Source organism: Carcharhinus amblyrhynchos, chromosome 14 (genome assembly GCF_965287045.1).
Source record: "Carcharhinus amblyrhynchos chromosome 14, sCarAmb.v2.hapA, whole genome shotgun sequence".
Classification (NCBI taxonomy): Eukaryota; Metazoa; Chordata; class Chondrichthyes; order Carcharhiniformes; family Carcharhinidae; genus Carcharhinus; species Carcharhinus amblyrhynchos.
Genome location: NC_137337.1, coordinates 24,721,566 through 24,744,036, shown reverse-complemented (window position 1 = coordinate 24,744,036; position 22,471 = coordinate 24,721,566). Strand labels below are relative to the sequence as shown.

General features: G+C 43.6%; 1 protein-coding gene across 2 annotated transcripts in view; it reads left to right on the top strand.

The window, feature by feature from the left end:
• The first annotated feature begins 332 nt into the window (after positions 1 to 332).
• Positions 333 to 22,471, top strand: part of spata7 (spermatogenesis associated 7) — a 60,960-nt gene continuing 38,821 nt past the window's right edge. For both annotated transcript variants that reach the window (XM_080202448.1, XM_080202447.1), the window contains exons 1-3: positions 333 to 646; positions 15,154 to 15,246; positions 17,383 to 17,430. In XM_080202448.1, coding sequence (XP_080058574.1) covers positions 610 to 646; positions 15,154 to 15,246; positions 17,383 to 17,430 — 178 coding nt within the window. In that variant the 5' untranslated portion in view covers positions 333 to 609. The remainder of the gene's footprint in view (positions 647 to 15,153; positions 15,247 to 17,382; positions 17,431 to 22,471) is intronic.

Here is a 22,471-nt window from a genome sequence, read left to right as displayed (position 1 = left end):
CCCTTGTCTTCCCCCCCCCCCCCCCTTGTCTTCCCCCCCCCCCCCCCCTTGTCTTCCCCCCCCCCCCCCCCTTGTCTTCCCCCCCCCCCCCCTTGTCTTCCCCCCCTTGTCTTCCCCCCCTTGTCTTCCCCCCCTTGTCTTCCCTCCCCCCCTCCCTTGTCTTCCCTCCCCCCCTCCCTTGTCTTCCCTCCCCCCCTCCCTTGTCTTCCCTCCCCTCCCCTCCCTCACATCCCAGAACCTGTAACCTTGGTAACGGTGAGGCGGGGGGGACGCGGCGCTGCTGCTCTTCCATTGGCTGTTGCTGCTGCCGGCTGCAGAGCGGTAATGGCGGCTGGAGGATGGTGAGGGAGAGCTGGGCCCCGGTAACAGCGGAGTCCGGACAGAGCCACCCCCGGGCCCCGGTAACAGCGGAGTCCGGACAGAGCCACCCCCGGGCCCCGGTAACAGCGGAGTCCGGACAGAGCCACCCCCGGGCCCCGGTAACAGCGGAGTCCGGACAGAGCCACCCCCGGGCCCCGGTAACAGCGGCGGCAATAACCCGAGCCGGTCAGAGTCTCCCCCTGGCCCCAGACAGTAATCCCGGCTCTGAGACACTCCGGGAGGGAGAGTATGGGAAAGATCAGCATCAACATGGCTGACAAGAAAGGTAGGTGCTGGCGGCCGAGACGAGTGACCGCTGCTGAGTCAGGGATTAAAGCTGATTAGAGCCATAGCACAATGCGAATCATCAACACCCACTCGGCAGAAATATCTATCCTCATCGCAGCATTCAACTGCTTATCTTTAATCTTTCCCAATAATTTGTTATCACTTAATGTTCCAGGTGTGAGGAAGACTCACTTACAACTGACCTAAATTGCCTTTTACCGATTTATGAAATTCCACCTTGTATTAATATGAAGTGCTGTTTCTGATCTGGGCTTTTTGTGTGTTTCTGTGACTATGGACTACTGCCATCTGATTTACCGTTAGTTTCAGGCTACTTTTCTCGTTCATTTGCTCACTCTCTCAATCTGTAGTGTCTGGTGAGTTTAACCAATTTACATTAGACTTTTAAAGCCGAATGGTTGATGTAATTTTCGAGGGGTTGATTCCAATACCTGGGGCCATTCTTATATTTATAAGCCTCTGGGGTCACCCGCTATCTAGAATTGGGACTGTGACACTGTAATAAATTGACAAGATTTCAGAGTCAGAAAATATGTGTATGATTGGATGAATGTATATCTTAATCAAAGCCAAGCGTTTATTAATTGAAACCTCTAGAAACGGAGTTTTCGTTTTGGATTTAAACCACTGAGTCTCTCGGTGCTGTCATGAGAAGTGTGCGATGATATCACATTACATGTGTAAATTATACTTACAAACCTTTGTCATTATTGCCAAAGGGGATAGCCAATTGTGTAGAGGATTTCTCTTTTTAGAGCTGCAATTTATTTACCTTGTTTTCAAAGTTCCAAAATACTCGACTGTGCACTTTTGAATAAGCCGTGGATAACGAAGGAGGTGAAGGAAAGTGTTAAATTAAAAGCGGAGGAATTTAGAGTAGCTAAGAGCAGTGGGCGAGAAGAGGATTGGGAGAGGTTTAAATGTCAACAAAGATTGACAAAAAAGTTGATAAAGGAGGGTAGAAGAAGCTATGAAGCTGGGCTAGCGCTTAATATAAAAAAGGATAGCAAGAGTTTTTATAAATATATAAAAAGGAAGAGGCTGGCTAGGGTGAACGTTGGTCCCTTAGCGGATGAGAAAGGGGACCTAGTGGTAGGGGATGGGGATATGGCTAAGGTCTTGAATAACTTTTTTGTTTCTGTCTTCACGGAGGAGGACGTGAATAATTTGCCGGGTGTTAGCGATGGAAAGGTGGTAGGACTGGAGGGTCTTAATGACATTACTGTTACTAGAGAGGTGGTGCGCAACAGACTGGAGGGGCTGATTGTGGACAAGTCCCCAGGACCGGATGGAATGCATCCGAGGGTTCTGAAAGAAATGGCGGAGGTGATAGTGGATGCCTTGGTGGTTATTTTCCAGACGTCGCTGGATTCCGGGGAAGTGCCGGAGGATTGGAAAACGGCTAATGTTACGCCGTTGTTTAAGAAGGGTGCCAGGCAAAAGGCGGGGAATTACAGGCCGGTTAGTTTAACGTCTGTGGTAGGTAAAATGTTAGAATCCGTCATTAAGGAGGAAATTGCGAGGCATCTTGAAGGGAATTGCTTGATAGGGCAGACGCAACACGGTTTCATTAAAGGGAAGTCGTGTCTGACAAATTTACTGGAGTTCTATGAGGATGTGTCTAGGGCAGTGGATAGAGGAGAGCCGGTGGATGTGGTCTTTCTGGATTTTCAGAAGGCGTTTGATAAGGTACCTCACAAGAGGTTACTGCAGAAGGTCAGAGGACATGGAGTTGGGGGTAGGGTGTTAGCGTGGATAGAGGATTGGTTGTCAAATAGGAGGCAGAGAGTGGGGGTCAATGGGTGCTATTCGGATTGGCGGTTGGTGACTAGTGGGGTGCCCCAGGGGTCGGTGCTGGGGCCTCAGCTATTTACCATTTATATAGATGATCTGGAGGAGGGAACCGAGTGTAGGGTGTCGAAATTTGCTGATGACACCAAGATTGGGGGAAAGGCAAATTGTGCGGAGGGTGTGGAGAGTCTGCAGAAGGATCTAGATAGGCTGGGCGAATGGGCCAGGAAATGGCAAATGGAATTTAATGTTGGCAAGTGTGAGGTGGTCCACTTTGGTAGGAAGAATGGTAGGAAGGACTATTACTTACGTGGCGAAAAACTGCAGCAGGCGACGGTGCAGAGGGACCTCGGGGTCCTTGTGCATGAGTCGCAAAAACCCAGCCTGCAGGTGCAGCAGGTGGTCAGGAAGGCGAATGGGATGCTGGCCTTCATAGCGAGGGGGATTGAATATAAAAGTAGGGAGGTCTTGCTGCAGCTGTATAGGGCATTGGTGAGGCCGCAGCTGGAGTACTGTGTGCAGTTTTGGGCGCCGCACCTGCGCAAGGATATTTTGGCCTTGGAGGGAGTGCAGAGGAGGTTTACTAGGCTGATACCGGAGTTGAGGGGGTTGAGCTATGAGGAGAGGCTGAATAAACTAGGCTTGTACTCGTTAGAGTTTAGAAGAATGAGGGGAGATCTCATTGAGACGTATAAGATGATGAATGGGATGGATAGGATAGAGGTGGAAAGACTCTTCCCGCTCAAAAAAGACAGTAGGACTAGGGGGCACAGCCTCAAGATAAAGGGGGGGCGGTTCAGAACGGAGTTGAGGAGGAACTTCTTCACTCAAAGGGTGGTGAATCTCTGGAATTCTCTGCCCGTTGAAGTGGTGGAGGCTGCCTCGCTAAATATTTTTAAGAAGCGGGTTGATGGGTTTTTGATAAGAGAAGGGATTAAGGGTTATGGGGAGAGGGCGGGAAAGTGGAACTGAGCCACGACAGATCAGCCATGATCTTATTGAATGGCGGGGCAGGCTCGAAGGGCCAGATGGCCTACTTCTGCTCCTATTTCTTATGTTCTTATGTTCTTATGAACCTGAATGGCAGAAGACTTCACTATTTTGTTTTAAAGTTTATTTATTCTTGTCATAAACAAGTAGGTTGACATTAACACTGCAGTGAAGTTACTGTGAAAATTCCCTTGTCACCACACTACAGCTGATTACGCTGACAGAGAGTTTAGCATGGCCAATACACTTAACCAACATGTCTTTCAGACTGTGGGAGGAAACTGGAGCACCCTGAGGAAACCTTTGCAGACACGGGAAGAACGTGCAAACTCTGCACAGACAGTGACCCGGGCTGGGAATTGAACCTAGGTCCCTGGTACTGTGAGGCAGCGCTGCTAACTACAGTGCCACCATGCAGTTCCTAGGGGTTTCACTCCTGTAATCCCAGTATGACCCACTTTTGACGTTGCTGACCACAGTCTCCATTTATATATGGATGTCAGTGTTGTAGTGGAGTGGAATTCTTAAGAGAATGGGGGGCATGAAAATTAATACGGAGTAAGATCTTTATGGGTACTTCGCTCAGTATGATATTATTAATTTATTATACTCAAAACATTTTGGTTGTATAAATGGAAGTTACCATGGTAGTACCACATTTAAAAAAATATAGTATGGTGTCTGACGTACACAGAAGTCTACAATCAGGTTCACGGAAAAATTCATGTGGCGTTTTGGCTCACTCAAAGTAGCATGCACATTGTTTTCCGTAGGCATTTTGAATCAAGCCCCAGAAAATGTAGGTTGACAATGTAGGTTTAACTGACCTCATTAGATATGGAGGAAGCTAATCAACTAAAACTGCACACAGCATTTGTCAACTATGCCAACATAGGCTGGGTAATTTGTCACAGGAGAGTCAGCTTGTGACCCTTTAAAACCTCTTTACACTCCTAACTTGGGTTATATAGATGGTAATGAAATTTTCAACTTTTACCTGGATAGGTGAATCCACAAAAGAACTAAAGAAGCAAAAGCAAAGCAGCCTACTTGATTTCCACCTCTGTTACTGAACATGGTATCCTTCCTTTCCACTGGTGCATTGTATGAATTTCAACCATATTTTCCAAGATTGCTTCAGCATGTCACCAAGCTTTATTTCCAAGTCACACACCATCCTGATGGAAGAAGGTGTGGGGAGGGAGGATGTCCTCCTAGGGGCCTGCTCCTGGCCCTGACCAAGCTGGCCATTAATCGAACATAGAACACTACAGCACAAACAGGCCCTTCAGCCCTCAAGTTGCATCGATCACATCCATACCTACCAGGCCATAGAACTATCTCTAACTCCCAATCCTATTCAATCCCATATACTCATCCAGAAGTCTTTTAAAAGACCCCAGCGAGTTCGCCTCCACCACCACCGACAGCAGCCAATCCCACTCACTCACCACCCTCTGAGTGAAAAACTTACCCCTAACATCTCCTGTGTACTTGCTTCCCAGCACCTTAAACCTGTGTCCTCCCGTAGCGACCATTTCAGCCCTGGGAAATAGCCTCCAAGAATCCACCCTATCTATTCCTCTCGACATTTTATAAACCTCTATCAGGTCACCTCTCAACCTTTGTCTCTCCAGGGAGAAGAGACCTAGCTCCCTCAACCTATTTTCATAAGGCATGCCTCCCAATCCAGGCAACATCCTTGTAAATCTCCTCTGCACCCTCTCAATAGCTTCCACATCCTTCCTGTAGTGAGGCGACCAGAACTGTGCACAGTACTCCAAGTGGGGTCTGACAAGGGTCTTATAAAGTTGCAGCATTACCTCCCAACTCCTAAACTCAATCCCTCGATTAATGAAGGCCAGTACACCATATACCTTCTTGACCACATCCTCCACCTGCGAGGCCGATTTAAGAGTCCTATGGACCCGGACCCCAAGATCCTTCTGCTCCTCAACACTGCTAAGACTCCTACCCTTGATATTGTACTCCTTCATCCCATTGGTCCTGCCAAAATGGACCACTACACGTTCATCTGTGTTGAAGTCCATCTGCCACTTCTCCGCCCAGTCTTGCATCCTATCTCTGTCACGCTGCAACTTCTGACATCCCTCCAGACTATCCACAACACCACCAACCTTCGTATCCTCGGCGAACTTACTAAACCATCCCTCCACTTCCTCATCCAGGTCATTTATGAAAATGACAGACAGCAAGGGTCCTAGAACAGATCCCTGGGGCACTCCACTGGTGACCGACCTCCATGCAGAAAAAGACCCATCCACAACCACTTTCTGCCTTCTGCAGGCAAGCCAGTTCTGGATTCACAAGGCCAAAGCCCCTTGGATCCCATGCCCTCTCACCTTCTCAAGAAGTCTTGCACGGGGGACCTTATCAAACGCCTTGCTGAAGTCCATGTAAACCACATCCACCGCTCTTCCTTCGTCAATGTGTTCAGTCACATTTTCAAAGAACTCAACTAGGCTCGTAAGGCACGACCTGCCCTTGACAAAGCAGTGCTGACTATTTCTGATCATTCCAAACTTCTCTAAATGCTCATAAATCTTGTCCCTCAGAATCCTCTCCATCAACTTACCAACACTGAGGTCAGACTCACCGGTCGGTAATTTCCCGGGCTATCCCTGTTCCATTTCTTGAAAATAGGAACCACGTCCGCAATCCTCCGGAACCTCTCCCGTCTCCATCGACGATGCAAAGATCATTGCCAGGGGCTCTGCATTCACTTTCCTTACCTCTCACAGTAACCTGGGGTACATCCCATCCGGTCCCGGCGACTTATCTATCTTGATAGAATTTAGTGAACCTGAATAGGTTCAGGTAGTGGGTGGTTCAGGGGGTTGTCTGTCCCATTTGGCTGCCCTTCTACCGTGGCTATGTTGGTTGGCAGGTATCCCTGGAAAGCAGTGTCCGCCAGTGCAATCAAGGCCTTCCAGTAGGCACTGGGGACAGGTGTGTTTTATCAACCCTTACAATCACATTTTGTTTTAGCTATTTTAAGTTTTATTTGAGATTCTGTTTACTCTGATCCCTTTATGGGGCTGGCTTATAATTTATCCCTCAATTTATTGATTTAGTTTTTTGGGTTACCTCATAGGAAGCACACTATCCTGATTTGATACCATTGTTCCAATGTTGTTGGGTCAAAAACATGGAATTCCCTATGTAATACAGTGATAGGGGCACCATCATTTCAAGGAAAAGATCCACTTTTCATTAGGGCAACTAAAGATTGTCAATAAATGTTTAAAAAAGTTTTAAAGTTTATTCATTAATGTCAATATAATGAAGTTACTATAAAATTCCCTAAGTACATTCTTGCCAGAATGCCAACATCTCTAGATTAAGTTTATGAAGAAAAGATGGTACTCATTTCACACCTGATTCAAAATGCTTTTAACTGAATTGGGGTGTGCCGATTTACAAAATAACTTATTTTCCCCAAAAACTGGCCTGATGGAACTGTGGGCAGTATTCTTGTTGTGTGTCAATCATATCTTTACTTTCAAGCTATTATCATAGAATCCCCACAATGGCCCATTGGGTCTGAACTGACTCTCTGACAGAGTATCTTATCCAGGCTCTCTCCCCACTCCATCCTTGTAACCTCACACATTTACCATGGTCAATCCATCTAACATGCATATCTTTGGACTGTGGGAGGAAACTGGAGCACCTGGATGAAACCCATGCAGACACAGGGAATGTGCGAACTCCACACAGTCATTCAAAGTTGGAATTGAACCATGCTCCCAAGTGCTGTGAGGCATCAGTGCTAATCATTATGCCTCTCCTACTATTAGCATATTGAACTTTTCTTTGAAGAGTTTTCTTAACAGAGCCAGATACCTTTGTTCTGAAGAAGGATGATCAACCTGAAATGTTGACTCTATTTCTCTCTCCACAGATACTACCAGACCTTCTGAATTTTTCCAGCATTTTCTGTCTTTATTACTGTGATTCTGGAAATTCATACCCACAATCCCAGCAATTCTGCCAGAATTACAAGTGCTGGTGTCCTCTAATGTAGATTCTATTGTTTGGGGGGGGTGTGGGGGGAGGGAAGAGAGAGAGAGATTAGGGCACTTAATCAGGTGCATGGTGGGATCGTGCCTGCCCCCTGATTTTTGTGTGGGGCAGGATGACTTGCATGCAGTTTTCCACCTGGTCACCAATTGAAATCCTTAAGTGGGCAATTAATGCCCTCAAGGGCCCCACCCCCCTCCCCCCAATCTGACAAGCAAACCCTATCAGATTTGTTTGCAGCCTAGTGTGGACCGAGGAGAGGATGGGATCCCTCATTCAAAGGCACTCGATGCCCTAGCAATGGACTGAGCATTGGGAAGTGAGGGGGCAGGGGGATACTGAGAGCTGGCCCAGTGCCGGTTCTTCTGATCCGGCCCCCTCACCTCACCTCACCTGTGACCTGCTCCCGCAGTCACCCATCCTACTATCCACTTGCCTTTCCCACGGTGACCCCTGATGAAGGCCCATGTGTGTTACCACTAGTTGCCACTGCTCCTGGTAGCACTGCCAGGAAGTGAGAGTTGTGAGCCTCTTTGATAAGCCAGCAGATCCCAGGGATGGAATTTCCACCCTACCGGGGGAAATTTTGCAATTAAATGCTTCCCAAGGAGCTGGGAGCCATAGTAGCAGAGTTCCCGCTGACAATTATGAACTTAATTCCCTTGGAGCTCCTGGAGACCAGGCTAGTGAGCCTCCCGCCACCCTCTGTCTGCAGATTAAACAGCACAGAAAGAGGGAATTCACGGTCCATACAGTGTTTATTCTCCACATGATCTTCCTCCTACTATTCTTCTAACTCCATCAATATATCCTTATATCTCTTTCATCCTGTCTTTTTCTGATTTTCTGTAGGTTAGTAGAAATTGACAATGACTGCATGGTGGCACAGTGGTTAGCACAGCTGCCTCATAGCTCCAGGAACCCAGGTTTGATTCCAACCTTGGATTACTGTGTGGAGTTTGCAAATGGAGTTTACTCCAGGTGCTTCTGTTTCTTCCCACAGTCCAAAGATGTTAGGTGGATTGGCCGTACTAAATTTTCGCTTAGTGTCCTAAGATTTTCACAGTAACTTCATTGCAGTATTAATGTAAACCTACTTGTGACGCAAATAACTAAATATGTGCAGATTAGGTGGATTAGCCATGGTAACAGGCAAAGGGTGGGGTTGAAGACCTGGGTAAATACTCAGTTAGGGAGTTGGTGCAGTCTCAGTGGGCCAAATAGCGTTCTTCTGCAGTCGGGATTTTATGAATTGTATTTGGATCATATTCTAGTAGCTTCTTCCCTGCTGTCATCAGACCAACCTTACATAAGTTGATATTTCTCTTCACCCTCGCACTCCTTTTTTCTTTATGAACAGTATGCGTTGTCTGTCTAGTGTGCAAGAAACAATACTTTTCACTGTATACTAATACATGTGACAAATCAAATCAAATTCCACTATTTTCCCATATAGTTACATGAAGAAATTTTGCAGAAAGCCCAAGGAAATCTGCCCCCTCCCTCCTTCCCAGTATGCTGATTCACAGCATCATTGTGACATTCACTTTGACCATAGTGATTAAAACAAAAGGAATTGTGATTAAATATTCTTATTAGAATCAGTCTTAAAATTACTATGTGAAAACTCCATTCAGCATGTTGTTGTAAGATGTTCGGAAGGATCACATGAATCATCACTTTGATTTAACAAAACATGTTGCAATTAGTTTTAGACAAAGTCATTTAGAATTATAATCTCTCAAATTGTTTCAGTTAATGGTGATGGATTTAAATTGCATTGACATTCCCAAGAGTAATAATTTGCAAGAAATTAATTTTGTACTGATTGTCATCACTGTTTGAACATTACCTCGATAAAACAGCAGCTGCTATGTTCCTTCTGTAATTTAACTAGTCACTCTCAAATATATAATTCTTGAATGTACAGTCCAAAATAAGAGAAGCCTTAAGAAACAGGAAAATTTTGTTGATTTGAATGTTTGATGGCCATGTCCCTTCTAATATTAGTTTAGAAAAATATACTGATCCTGAATTTTGCAGTCAGCGGCAAAATAACAACACTTGTTGCTGACCTTGAAGAAAACTGCTGTCAGAGATTTAGCAATTTTTGTGGCATGAATGTCACCTTTTCTAAAGTTAATTTGAATCAGGTGTCAAGTCAGAGGAGGCAGTGGCGTAGTCGTAATATCACTTCTGAGTCATCCAAAAGCCCAGACGAATGCACTGGGGACGAGTGGAATTTGAATTCAATTAATAAATCTAGAATTAAAACTACTATCAAAAACTATTGAGTTGGGGACTTTAAATGTCCATCACCAAGAGTGGCTTGGTAGTGCCACCACTGACAGAACTGGCTGAGTCCTAAAGTACGAAGTCTGACAACACCAGGTTTTAGTCCAACCGATTTATTTGATAATAGACTCATAAGCTTTCGGGTTAGTCCCTTCGTCAGGTGAATGGAGAGTTCTGGCCTCAGACAGAGCATATAAAGCACAGACAGTTTAGAGATTACTGATTAGAATGCGAATCCTTACACCTAACCTGCTGTTCAAGACCTGAAGTGGCTGACAATGTGAGTGGAAGGAGCACTGATCACAGGTTACAGAGATGTGTATTGTCTCCAGACAGTACAGTAAGTGAGGTTTTGCAAACCCAGGCAAGTCACGGGGGTTACAGTGCGACATGAACCCAAGATCCCTGTTGAGACCGTCCTCATGTGTGCGGAACTTGGCTATCAGTCTCTGTTCAGCGACTCTGCGCTGTCGTGTGTCGTGAAGGCCGCCTTGGAGAATGCTTACCTGAAGGTCAGAGGCTGAATGCCCGTGACCACTGAAGTGTTCGCCAACAGGAAGGGAACAGTCTTGCCTGGCGATTGTCGAGCGATGTTCATTCATCCGTTGTCGTAGCGTCTGCATGGTCTCCCCAATGTACCACGCTTCGGGACATCCTTTCTTGCAACGTATCAGGTAGACAATGTTGGCCGAGTTGCAAGAGTATTTACCATGTACCTGGTGGATGGTATTCTCACGTGTGATGATGGTATCCATGTCGATGATCCGACACGTCTTGCAGAGGTTGCTGTGGCAGGGTTGTGTGGTATTGTGGTCACTGTTCTCCTGAAGACTGGGTAGTTTGCTGCGAACAATGGTCTGTTTGAGGTTGTGTGGTTGTCTGAAGGCAAGAAGTGGGGGTGTGGGGATGGCCCTGGCGAGATGTTCGTCTTCATCAATGATATGTTGAAGACTCCGGAGAAGATGTCGTAGCTTCTCCGCTCCGGGGAAGTACTGGACGACGAAGGGCACTCTGTCCACTGTGTCCCGTGTTTGCCTTCTGAGGAGATCGGTGCGGTTTTTCGCTGTGGCGCATCGGAACTGTTGATCAATGAGTCAAGCACCATATCCTGTTCTTATGAGGGCATCTTTCAGGGTCTGGAGGTGTCTGTCATGATCCTCCTCCTCTGAGCAAATCCTGTGTATACAGTGGGCTTGTCCATAGGGAATGGCTTCTTTAACATGTTTAGGGTGGAAACTGGAGAAGTGGAGCATTGTGAGATTGTCTGTGGGCTTGCGGTACGGTGAGGTGCTGAGGTGACCATCCTTAATGGAGATGCGTGTGTCCAAGAATGCAACTGGGGAATAGTCCATGGTGAGTCTGATGGTGGGGTGGAATTTGTTGATATCATCATATAGTTGTTTCAGTGATTGTTCACCATGAGGCCAAAGGAAGAAAATGTCATCCATGTATCTAGTGTATAGCATTGGTTGAAGATTCTGTGCAGTGAAGAAGTCTTGTTCGAACCTGTGCATGAAGATGTTGGCATATTGAGGTGCAAATTTGGTCCCCATGGCTGTTCCATGTGTCTGGATGAAAAACTGGTTGTTGAAGGTGAAGACATTGTGGTCCAGGATAAAGCGGATGAGTTGTAAAATTGCATCTGGAAACTGGCAGTTGTCAGCATTGAGTACTGAGGCAGTCGCAGCAATGCCATCGTTGTGGGGGATGTTGGTGTAGAGCGCCGAGACATCCGTTGTGACGAGGAGTGTCCCTGGTTCAACTGCTCCATGTGTGCTGAGTTCCAGTAGGAAGTCCGTAGTATTGCGACAAAAGCTGGGGGTTCTTTGTACAATGGGTTTCCGGATGCCCTCGACGTAGCCGGAGAGGTTCTCACACAGAGTCCCATTGCCCGATACGATAGGACGGCCAGGTGTGTTTGCCTTGTGTATCTTTGGGAGGCAGTAGAGATCTCCAATGCGGGGAGTATGTGGAATGAGAGCATGGAGGGTTCTCTGAAGGTCCGGCTGAAAGGTCTTGATCAGATTGTTGAGTTGACGAGTGTGTTCTTTGGTCGGATCTGTGGGTAACTGTCTGTAGTGTTCCTCATTGTTTAGTTGTCGGTACACTTCTTTACAGTAATCTGTTCTGTTCAGTATGACGATGGCCCCTCCTTTGTCTGCTGGTTTGATGACAATGTTGCGGTTTGTCTTGAGAGCGTGGATGGCGTTGCGTTGTGCTTGGGTGATGCTCGGGGCTGTCTTGTGAGTGCGGTTGATGAATCTGGTGTTAACGCACCTCCTGATGGTTTGGGCATACAAGTCCAGTCGAGGGCACCGGCCTTCCGGAGGAGTCCAATTGGATTCCTTTCTCTTAGGTTGTTGCACTGCGGATCTCTCTGTCGGTTGTTCTGGTTCATCGGCTGTCTCATTGTATTCGCTGTAGGCCTCTTGGGGTTTGTGGAAAAACTCCCGCAGCCTCATTCGCCTGATGAATTCCTCTGTGTCTGCTGCAAGACTGATGGGATCCATTTTGGCCCTCGGCTGAGAACTTCAGTTTCATCTGGTTGAAGTGTGTAGTCCGACAAGTTGACAATAGACCTCCCTGCGGTAGTGCTGTTTTCTACTGTGGTGCCGGGGGAGGCTTGGTTGTTGCTGGCGGCGATGCCGAGTTTTTCAAGTTTCCTGTTCTTGGTGTGCATGTAGGTGGTGTAGTTTCTTTGTCTCATCTGCTTGGCAGAATTTCGCAGTTGGTCTGCATCCTGAGCACAAGTTGAAAATATGTATTCCATTTTAGTTTCCAGGGTGCGGCGTTTGCTGTAAAGCTGGTGTGTGAGGTGGTTGAGAAGTGTGAGAGAGGTGCGACAGCAAAGTCTCTCAGCGTAGTCTGTGTTATAGGTTGCCCTGAGTGGGTTCGTGATCTGTAGTCCTTTTGGTATCTTGTCTGCTTTCTTGCATCTCTGTAAAAACTTGATGTCTGTGTCGATATGCGCAATCTTCTTGGAGATCCTCTCCACTTGGATCCGTTTGTTGCCTTCAGACAACCACAAAACCTCAAACAGACCATTGTTCGCAGCAAACTACCCAGCCTTCAGGAGAACAGTGACCACAATACCACACAACCCTGCCACAGCAACCTCTGCAAGACGTGCCGGATCATCGACATGGATACCATCATCACACGTGAGAATACCATCCACCAGGTACATGGTAAATACTCTTGCAACTCGGCCAACATTGTCTACCTGATACGTTGCAAGAAAGGATGTCCCGAAGCATGGTACATTGGGGAGACCATGCAGACGCTACGACAACGGATGAATGAACATCGCTCGACAATCACCAGGCAAGACTGTTCCCTTCCTGTTGGCGAACACTTCAGTGGTCACGGGCATTCAGCCTCTGATCTTCGGGTAAGCATTCTCCAAGGTGGCCTTCACGACACAGGACAGCGCAGAGTTGCTGAACAGAGACTGATAGCCAAGTTCCGCACACATGAGGACGGTCTCAACAGGGATCTTGGGTTCATGTCGCACTATCTGTAACCCCCGTGACTTGCCTGGGCTTGCAAAACCTCACTTACTGTACTGTCTGGAGACAATACACATCTCTGTAACCTGTGATCAGTGCTCCTTCCACTCACATTGTCAGCCACTTCAGGTCTTGAACAGCAGGTTAGGTGTAAGGATTCGCATTCTAATCAGTAATCTCTAAACTGTCTGTGCTTTATATGCTCTGTCTGAGGCCAGAACTCTCCATTCACCTGACGAAGGAACTAACCCGAAAGCTTGTGAGTCTATTATCAAATAAATCGGTTGGACTAAAACCTGGCGTTGTCAGACTTTTTACTGTGTTTACACCAGTCCAACGCCGGCATACCCACATCATGAGTCCTAAAGGACATTGCTGCTAGACTGGGTCTGCAGCAGGTTTTAGGGAACCAACTAGAGAGAAAAATTTGACCTAATTCTCACCAATCTACCTGCATCTGTCCATAACAGTATTGGTAGGAATGACCACCGCATGTTTATTGTGGAGATAAGATCACTGTTGTGCGGCACTTTCATTGTGCTAAATGGGATGGATTTCAAACAGATCTAGCAATGCAACTCTGCGAAATGAGATGCTGTGGGCCATCATCAGCAGCAGAATTGTACTCAACTTAATGGCCTGGCATATTCCCCACCCTATCATCACCATTAAGCAGAAGCATCAACCCTGGCTCAATGAAGAGTGCAGGAGGGCATGCCAGGAGTGACAACATCAGGCCTACCTAAAAATGAGATGTCAACCTGGTGAAACTTCAACACAGAACTGCTTGCATGTCAAACAGAAGAAGCGTGTGACAGACAGAGCTAAGTGATCTCACAATCAACTGATCAGCCCTGCCACATCCAGTCATAAATGGTGGTGGACAATTAAACAACTAACTGGAGGAGGAGACTCCAAAAAAATCCCCATTCTCAATGGTGGGAAAGTCCATCACATCAGTGCAAAAGAAAAGCCTTAAGCATTGTGCAGCCATCTCTTCAGCCAAAAGTGCCAAGTGAATGATCCATCACAGTCTCCTCCAGAGATCAGCAGCATCACAGATAACAGTCTTCAGCCAAATTCAGGGCAAATGGGTTTTTACAAAAATGGTTGATAATTTCATCATCACCATTACTGAGACTAACTTTATATTCCAGATTTTATTTATTGAATTTAAATTCAACCAGCTGCCATGGTGGACCTTGAACCCATGTTCTCAGAGCAGTAGCATGGATGTCTGGATTATTAGTTCCACATTACCACTACCTCAGCATTTCCCCTATATTATTTTGTTAATGACATCCTCTTCTAAGTCATGACTCCCTCTTCAAATTGGTAATCATTACCACGAGGTAATCATTACCTCTGTTCCAGCACACTCCCACCCCAAGGTCCTTGCATGTATTATTTGCTTTGCCTTTCTTGCAATTCCATTTTTGAAACCTCTTATCAACAAAACAAATGACATCCTACGTGACTGCTGGTCATTTGCCCATTTCACCTTGTATGGTTCATTGTCAAATGTTTGATATCGCTCTTGTAAAGTGCCATGTGATGTTCTACTATATTAAAGGCGCAATATAAATAGTTTTTGTTATTCAGATAACTTGTGACCTTATTGAATGGTGGAGCCAAAATGAGGAGTCAGGTGGCTTACCACTACTCCTAAGTCCTATGTTCGTAAAGTAATTAGGATAGAAAATTTGCGCAAGTCTTAGCTTTGAACATTAAGAATTAACATTTAGATGAATGTTGATTGTTAATGCCTCACATTTATTTGTACTCATTATTCTTGATTTTAAAAGCATTTTCGATTTGTTTTAATATGTAATGCACTCATTCTTTATCCTTGTAGCTTACGGTGCAGGTCTTTCCAGAAATTTGATGGACCCATATCTAACCCAAGCTCATATGGCATCCCACTACAATAGAATTCTTTCTGCCAAAGGTAATAGCCTCATAAGATTGCTATAAAAAAAAGTCAAAATGATATGTTTCAATATAATATTGTGTAATATTGTATTTTATTATATGCCCATCATGCATTTCAAGCCATCAGAATGACTACAATATGAGTCTTCCTTTAGCTAAAATTGCTGATATTCAGCTATAGTTAGGTAATTTAGATCAATTTGAGGTAGAACTTCTGACAACTGGCTAGATCTTGTGCCCATTACAAGTTCTGTTGTATAGTTAAGCAGCTAATGAATATAATATGAGCAAAATGAACAAGGTAACTTTTGTCCTGTTACAAATAATAGATCATTTTCTCTAACTATACCATTTTTGGGCTTACAAGCTTAGTTGTTTTCTCATCTCTTCATAATGAGGTTGTGGAATCAAAGGATTCACAGGCTGATTAACCATGTGACTGTTCACAACATGAATGATTCATCCATGATTGTAACTGGGAGTACAGGGGTGTTATTGTCTCATGCAATGAAGGTGCACTATCCACATCCATCAGGAGGGCTGTCTCACATGATGCCAACCTATAATTCAAATTTGGAGATCCAGTTTTCTCTCAAGTCCAAAATTAGGCTCAATCCCTGCATCTTCTAGTTCGACCAATGAATGCGACCAGTAAACTAAAGATTGTAGCATGGATTCCATTATTTACATTATTACAACCTGTAAGCAATAATGTTGCCATCTGTTAATTGCAGAGCTAAAAGAACACTTTACGGGAATACTATACTTGACACATTTTATGTACTCAAGTCCTACTGGTACTACGGAGTGCTTCTAAGCATCACAATATTTTGTTGCTGATAGGGACTGGAACTCAAAACTGGAGTTTTAATTCTAATCTACAGGAAAATCAGAAATAAGAAAGAGAAAGCAGTAGAAATACTGAGCAGGTGAGGCATCTGTAGAGAGAGAAACCAAATTTGTTTTACTTCAGAAAGTCAGGTGGCGAAGGATAGACTCAGCCTCCTCTTTTGTAGCAATCTTGTAAGTATTTATTCACAGAGATGCATATAACAAATCACTTCCTTGGCCAACAAATTTTACAGTTTGTCTATTCCTATTTACTCTTTCATGGAATGGCATCACTGGCAAGTCCAGCCCACTCCTGATTGCCCTTCAACTGAGTGGTTTGCTAGACTATTTCAGAAGCCAATTAAGAGTCATAAACACAAACAAAAAATGCTGAAAAATCTCAAGATCTGACAGCATCTGTGGAGAGACAGTAGAGTCAATGTAGAGAGTCAACTATATTGCTGTGGGTTTGGAATCACATATAGGCCAGACCAGATAAGCGTGGCAAATTTCCTCCCATTGAGTTCATTAATGAACCAGGTGAGCTTTTATGAAAATCGATGATAGTTGTCATGGTCACCATTACTGAGACTAACTTGGTATTTCAGATTTATTAATTAAATTTAAATTCCAACAGCTGTCATGGTGGAATTTGAATCCTTGTTCCCAGAAATTTAGCCACAGCTTCTGGAATTCTAGATCATCGCCACACCACCCAGTTTCTATTTATCCATTTTTCTGGAGTACAAATGAATCCCCAATTAATGTCTACCACCTGTATACAATTAAATACAATTAACAAATGTTTCGCCTTTTTACAGACTGGTAAAGCTTAAAAATGTGCATTCTGACATCGTTGAGTTCAGGAAGTTGTAAAGTGCCTAATCAAAAGATTACATGTTGTTCTGTGAGCTTCTGTTAAGCTTTATAGAAACTGAGAAGAGCACAACTTCTTCGAAGTGGGCATTCCTGCAAGAGATATTGCAGCAAACTAAACACTAATATAAAAGTAAAATATCGCTGATGCTGAAATCTGAAATAAAAAGACAAAATAATGGAAATATTCAGCTGGTCACGTATCTAGTCATCTCTGCTGTATGAAAGGAAAGCCAGCTGAGCACATATGGGCTAAAGAAACGGAGATATGTCTATGGGGTTAAATGAGGAAGACTAAAACAAGGCTTGTGTAGATGGAGGATAAATAGCAGCATAGAACATTTGGACTAAGTTGCCTGCTTCTGTGCTGTAGGTGCTATTATAATTCTAAGCTTTTGCTATTGAAAACTTATTCCTTTTTAAATATTAATTGTATCTTTTCCAGCTTCAGTGGATTCTTCTGTTCCAAAAAGCATGCTGTTAAGTGTAAAATGTAAGTAATTCATTTATGTAAGTGAAACCAATGAAAAATATAACATAGAATAAACCCATAAGCATTTCCACTGAAAATTGTAGAACAAAACAAGTAGATGCCACAGATGGCAGCCGTTTGGTGCATCATGCCTGTGCCTGCACTATGAAAGAGCAGTACAGTTGCTCCTCATTTTCCCATATTTAAAATTTTTCATTTTTAAAATATCTGTCTGTTACTATTTTGAAAGTTTTATGGATCTATTTTCATCATTATTTATCCATGTAAGGTACTCCACGTACCATTAATTGCATTAAAAAATGTTCTCCTAATCTCTTCCTTTACTGTTTTGGTGAATTTATACTCCTCCAACCAGTATAAATTGTTTTTCTTGATTTATCTCACCAAAATTTCTTAATCCTGAACATGCCTATCAGCCATCCTCTTCTCTTTCTGTGCTGTAATAGGAGTAGGAGAATGGGCAATGTTATGTTCCCAGCTGATGTTACCTCTGGACAATCAGATCCCAGGATGAACCCAGATTGATGGATCCTCACTTTTAGTTTTTTGTTTAGAGATGTGGATAAACAGAGTCACAGATCTGTCGATGGATATTTAATGAAAAAAAATTATTACACAAGAAAAGATTAACAATAATACACTATTCCTTAGCCCAGCTATTTCTATACAGATTATATACAGATTTATAAGGATAACACAAGTTTCAACATTTTTCTTTTTATTAACATAGAACACTACAGCACAAACAGGCCCTTCGGCCTATGAGTTGCGCCGATCACATCAACACCTACCAATCTATAGACCTATCTATAACCCCCAATCCCATTAAATTCCATATAGTCATCCAGAAGTCTTTTAAACGACCCCAGCGAGTTCGCCTCCACCACCACTGACGGCAGCCGATTCCATTCACTCACCACCCTCTGAGTGAAAAACTTAACCCTAACATCACTTCTGTACTTGCCTCCCCGCACCTTCAATCTGTGTCCTCTCGTAGCGACCATTTCACCCGGGGAAATAGCCTCTGAGAATCCACCCTATCTATTCCACTCAACATTTTATAAACTTCTATCAGGTCACCTCTCAACCTTCGTCTCTCCAGAGAAAAGAGTCCCAGCTCTCTCAACCTAACTTCATAAGGAATGCCTCCCAGTCCAGGCAACATCCTTGTAAATCTCCTCTGTACCCTTTCAATAGCTTCTACGTCCTTCCTATAGTGACGCGACCAGAACTGCGCACAGTACTCCAAATGAGGCCTGACAAGGGTCTTATAAAGTTGCAGCATTACCTCCCGATTCCTAAACTCAATCCCTCGATTAATGAATGGTTCATGGATGAAGACATCGCTAGCAAGCCCAACATTTTTTTGTCCATTCTCAATTGCCGTTTAACTGAGTGGCTTGTTAGGAAATTTCAGAGGGTAGTTAAGAGTCAACCACATTGCAGTGGGTCCGGAGTCATGTGTAGGCCAGACCAGGTAAGAATGGCAGAGTTCCTTCCTGAAGAACCTTGGTGAATCATGTGCATTCAAGCACTCCCGTGATCTTCCAGGGACCCAGCCATGCCAGCAGAGCACCACTGCTTCACAGGCTGTATTAAGATGTCACCAATGTTAGGATCACCATGGATGCCTGGCTCCCTGCTAGCCAATGCTTCCAAGTCTGCACCTTGCAACCGTGTATTTTAATTGGGAGCCTCTCTCTGCCCCTTACTTTAACTTCTTGTATCTTGTTCAGATTCTGGTTCTTTATCCCTTTACTTTCATTCTTCCTGGGACTTTCCTCTTTTTCATTCCCTAGTTTCTGGGACTTTCTCCTTTAGTTTCTGGGACCAACTTTCTGTCCCTCTGTATTGTTGTGCCTATGTCTGTGGAGCGCTATTTGAATTCTCAGTTACCTGTTTCCAAACTGAACGGAAGCGTTTCTGCCTTTTGGTGTGAGCCTCTGGTTGCTAAACAACAGTTTAGATTTTACCCCTGTACTTGTTTTTACATTGTAAAACCTTGATACAATGCAGGTAACTTTTTAATTGAAATGAAAAGCGATAGACTTGTCGGCATCTTTATTTAACATGAAGCTAAACTGAAGTCTTAACCCTTTCTTAGCACACAAACACAATCAAAATTTAAACTTAAAACTATACCATATTTTAACATGCAGTACAAATATAGATTACTTAAACTATCTTGATTTCCTAACAGTAAAGAGTAGTGAAAAAAGTCCAAGGTCCTCCAGCCTGTCTTCATAAATACATTCTTCCATCCCTGCTGTTAGCTTGATGAATCCCTGTTTGACCAAAGAAAGGCACCAAAATCATGGATTCTTAAAGTACAAAAGAATTAGTAACAGGAGTAGATCATACAGCCTGTTGAGCCTGCCTAGTATTTAATATGGTCATGGCTAATCTTCGGCTGCAACTTCACGTCCCCGCCCTCTTCCCACATCCCTTGATTCCCTGAGAAATCAAAATAAATCCTTCTATCTGTGCTTCCGGGTGCCAATTCATGAAGGATGTCCTTAATAAACCCACATAATTTATCCCGTAAAAAGCCTCCAAAAGTTCATCCACCACTGTTTTTATGTTGGATGTTCAACCATTCAGTAATTTGTCACAACCAAGGATATTTGAAAAACTATCGTCAGAATTCTGAGATTTTCTTTCTGACTTCACCTAGTATTCTAGAACTTAGAAGATACTTTGAATTTTATTAAAATCTCTGCTCAATAAAGAACTGGAGGATACAATTATATACTGTTCAGACTGAGCAGACTAGGGCTTTTCTCTCTGAAAAGAACGTCAGACCTGCATTATATAACTCCCTTCATGTCCCAAACCAATTAATAGCCAAGAAAGTGCTTTTGAGGTTGTAATGCTTGAAAAGTGGCAGCAATTTGGTCAATATTCTGAGGCTAGGCAGCATCTGTGAAAAGAGAAACAGAGGTCATATTTAGGGTTATGACCTTTCATCAAAACTGGATCAGAACCTATTAGTACTTACCTGGTTGCATTGTTCCACCTTCTTTTGTACTCTTTCATGTTCATGATCATACTCATCTGTGAAAAGTTTTATTTGAGTATGTCATTCCTCATTTCTTCTGGTTCATCTTCAAACAGCCCTACTTCTCTACATTTTCATAGAATCATAGAATCCCTGGAAGAAGGCCATTCATGCCATTCTGTGCCAATCACAGTCCCATCCAGGCCCTACACTCTGGTTTCTCTTGATCCATAACCCTACCTATTTACCCTATCTAGTCCACCCCAACACTAGTGGCAATTTAGCATGGCCATCAACCTAACCCGCACAACTTTGGAATTTTGTGCGTCCAAACAATTCTTTACTATCTCTTTATTTTATCTGCCAATCTTTTGTCTGCCTCAGCTTTCCTAATTTCCTAGCTTTCCCTCTATATTTGTTTTTGCTTGATTTTTTCATTTGTATGATTAGCCCCAGCCTTAATTGTAAATTATGTTCAGGTGGTGGGCATTTAACTGGGATTCATTTGTGCTCATAGATATTTAAAATGCCAGCCTGCTTCACTTGCCACATTCCACCCTTCGCCCCTGCCCCTGATAATCTAGCACTACAGGGAAGCAAAAACAAAATGCTGGAGAAACTCATCAGGTCTGACAGCATCTGTGGAGAGAGAATAGAGCCAACGTTTTGAGTCTGGATAATCCTTTGTCCGAGCTGCAGTTTGGTGCTGACGCTTCTAACCACCCCCAACCCTCATTTACCCTCCCCCATTCTATCATCCTTACCCCAATACACTGTCAATCTTGTTTCAATAATTAAAAGTCTTAAAACTTAGATTGGACGCTTGTTGATTTTCTATCAGTAATAAAGCTGAGATTTCCCTTCATATTTAATAATTTAGTGTTCACCAATGTTTGAGATAAAAATGCCAAAAATATACTTTGACTGCTGATCTTTGCCTGAAATCTGATGGCCTCCTATTTATACGCAGCATCAAACACCTTCTTCCAGTGTGGTTCTGTGTTGTGACTGTTACTGAAAACATGCCTACTTTATGAATGGTTGAGGTCAATCAGCCCCACTACTCTTCGCTAGGAAAGAAAAAACTGGCCAGAGTTAATATTTCTGGTAGTAATTGAGTATTTCTGCTGAAAAGTGTACACCTGTATATCAGGCGGAGATTGAATTGGGGTGACTTCATGCCACTGTCTGTGATCATATTGTTGACTACATTCCTAGTAAAAATTGACCTATTAGGAATGGCCTTTTGAATGCTGTGCCTAGGGGCAGCTCAAGTCTGTGAAATCATCCATCAACATATTAGTCTCATCTAAGAAGAGGTGCAAATTGGACAGATGCAAAAAATTCAGTTAAAAAGGTGGGTTTACCAATACTTATGCATGTTTTAAAAATACTTTATGATTTATGTTTGATTTATTTGGTTGTGAAACAAGTCTAACCTGAGACACTTGGGGAAAATAACATTTCTGTGGCTGAGTGCAGCAATTGTGTTTCAAAACAAAAAGTGTATTGAAGATAGCAATATTTGATGGTTTATACATTTTATCTGTTTTCTCCAACATATGTATTTGTTACTTGCCTTCACTATTACTTCATATAAGTGAACTGCAAGCTAGCCCATAATTTTCCAATATAATTGCTTATTTCTTTAACTATGTCAGTGAATCTTCTAAAGCTTCTCACGGTTGAGCTGAGATAATTTGTGTAATTCTTTGCCTTGGCCTGCACTAATAGCCAGATATTCAGTGATTTAGCTTTGTCACTGATTTATCAATTTGTTGTAATTAATGCCAAGCTTCAGTCAGTGGGCATTTAATTCGAGTGCAATTACTGCTTGTAGCAGTAAATTTTATTCCTAATAAAATAGGTGCATAGCTTTGAAAATTAGAAGAATCATTGAATTTTCTTAAAATCTCTGCTCAATAAGGAACTGGTGGATACAGATATATACCACTAAGACTGGGCAGACTAGGGCTTTTCCCTGTGAAAAGAAAGGCAGACCTGTCATTATATAACTCCCTCATGTCTCAAACCACCTAATAA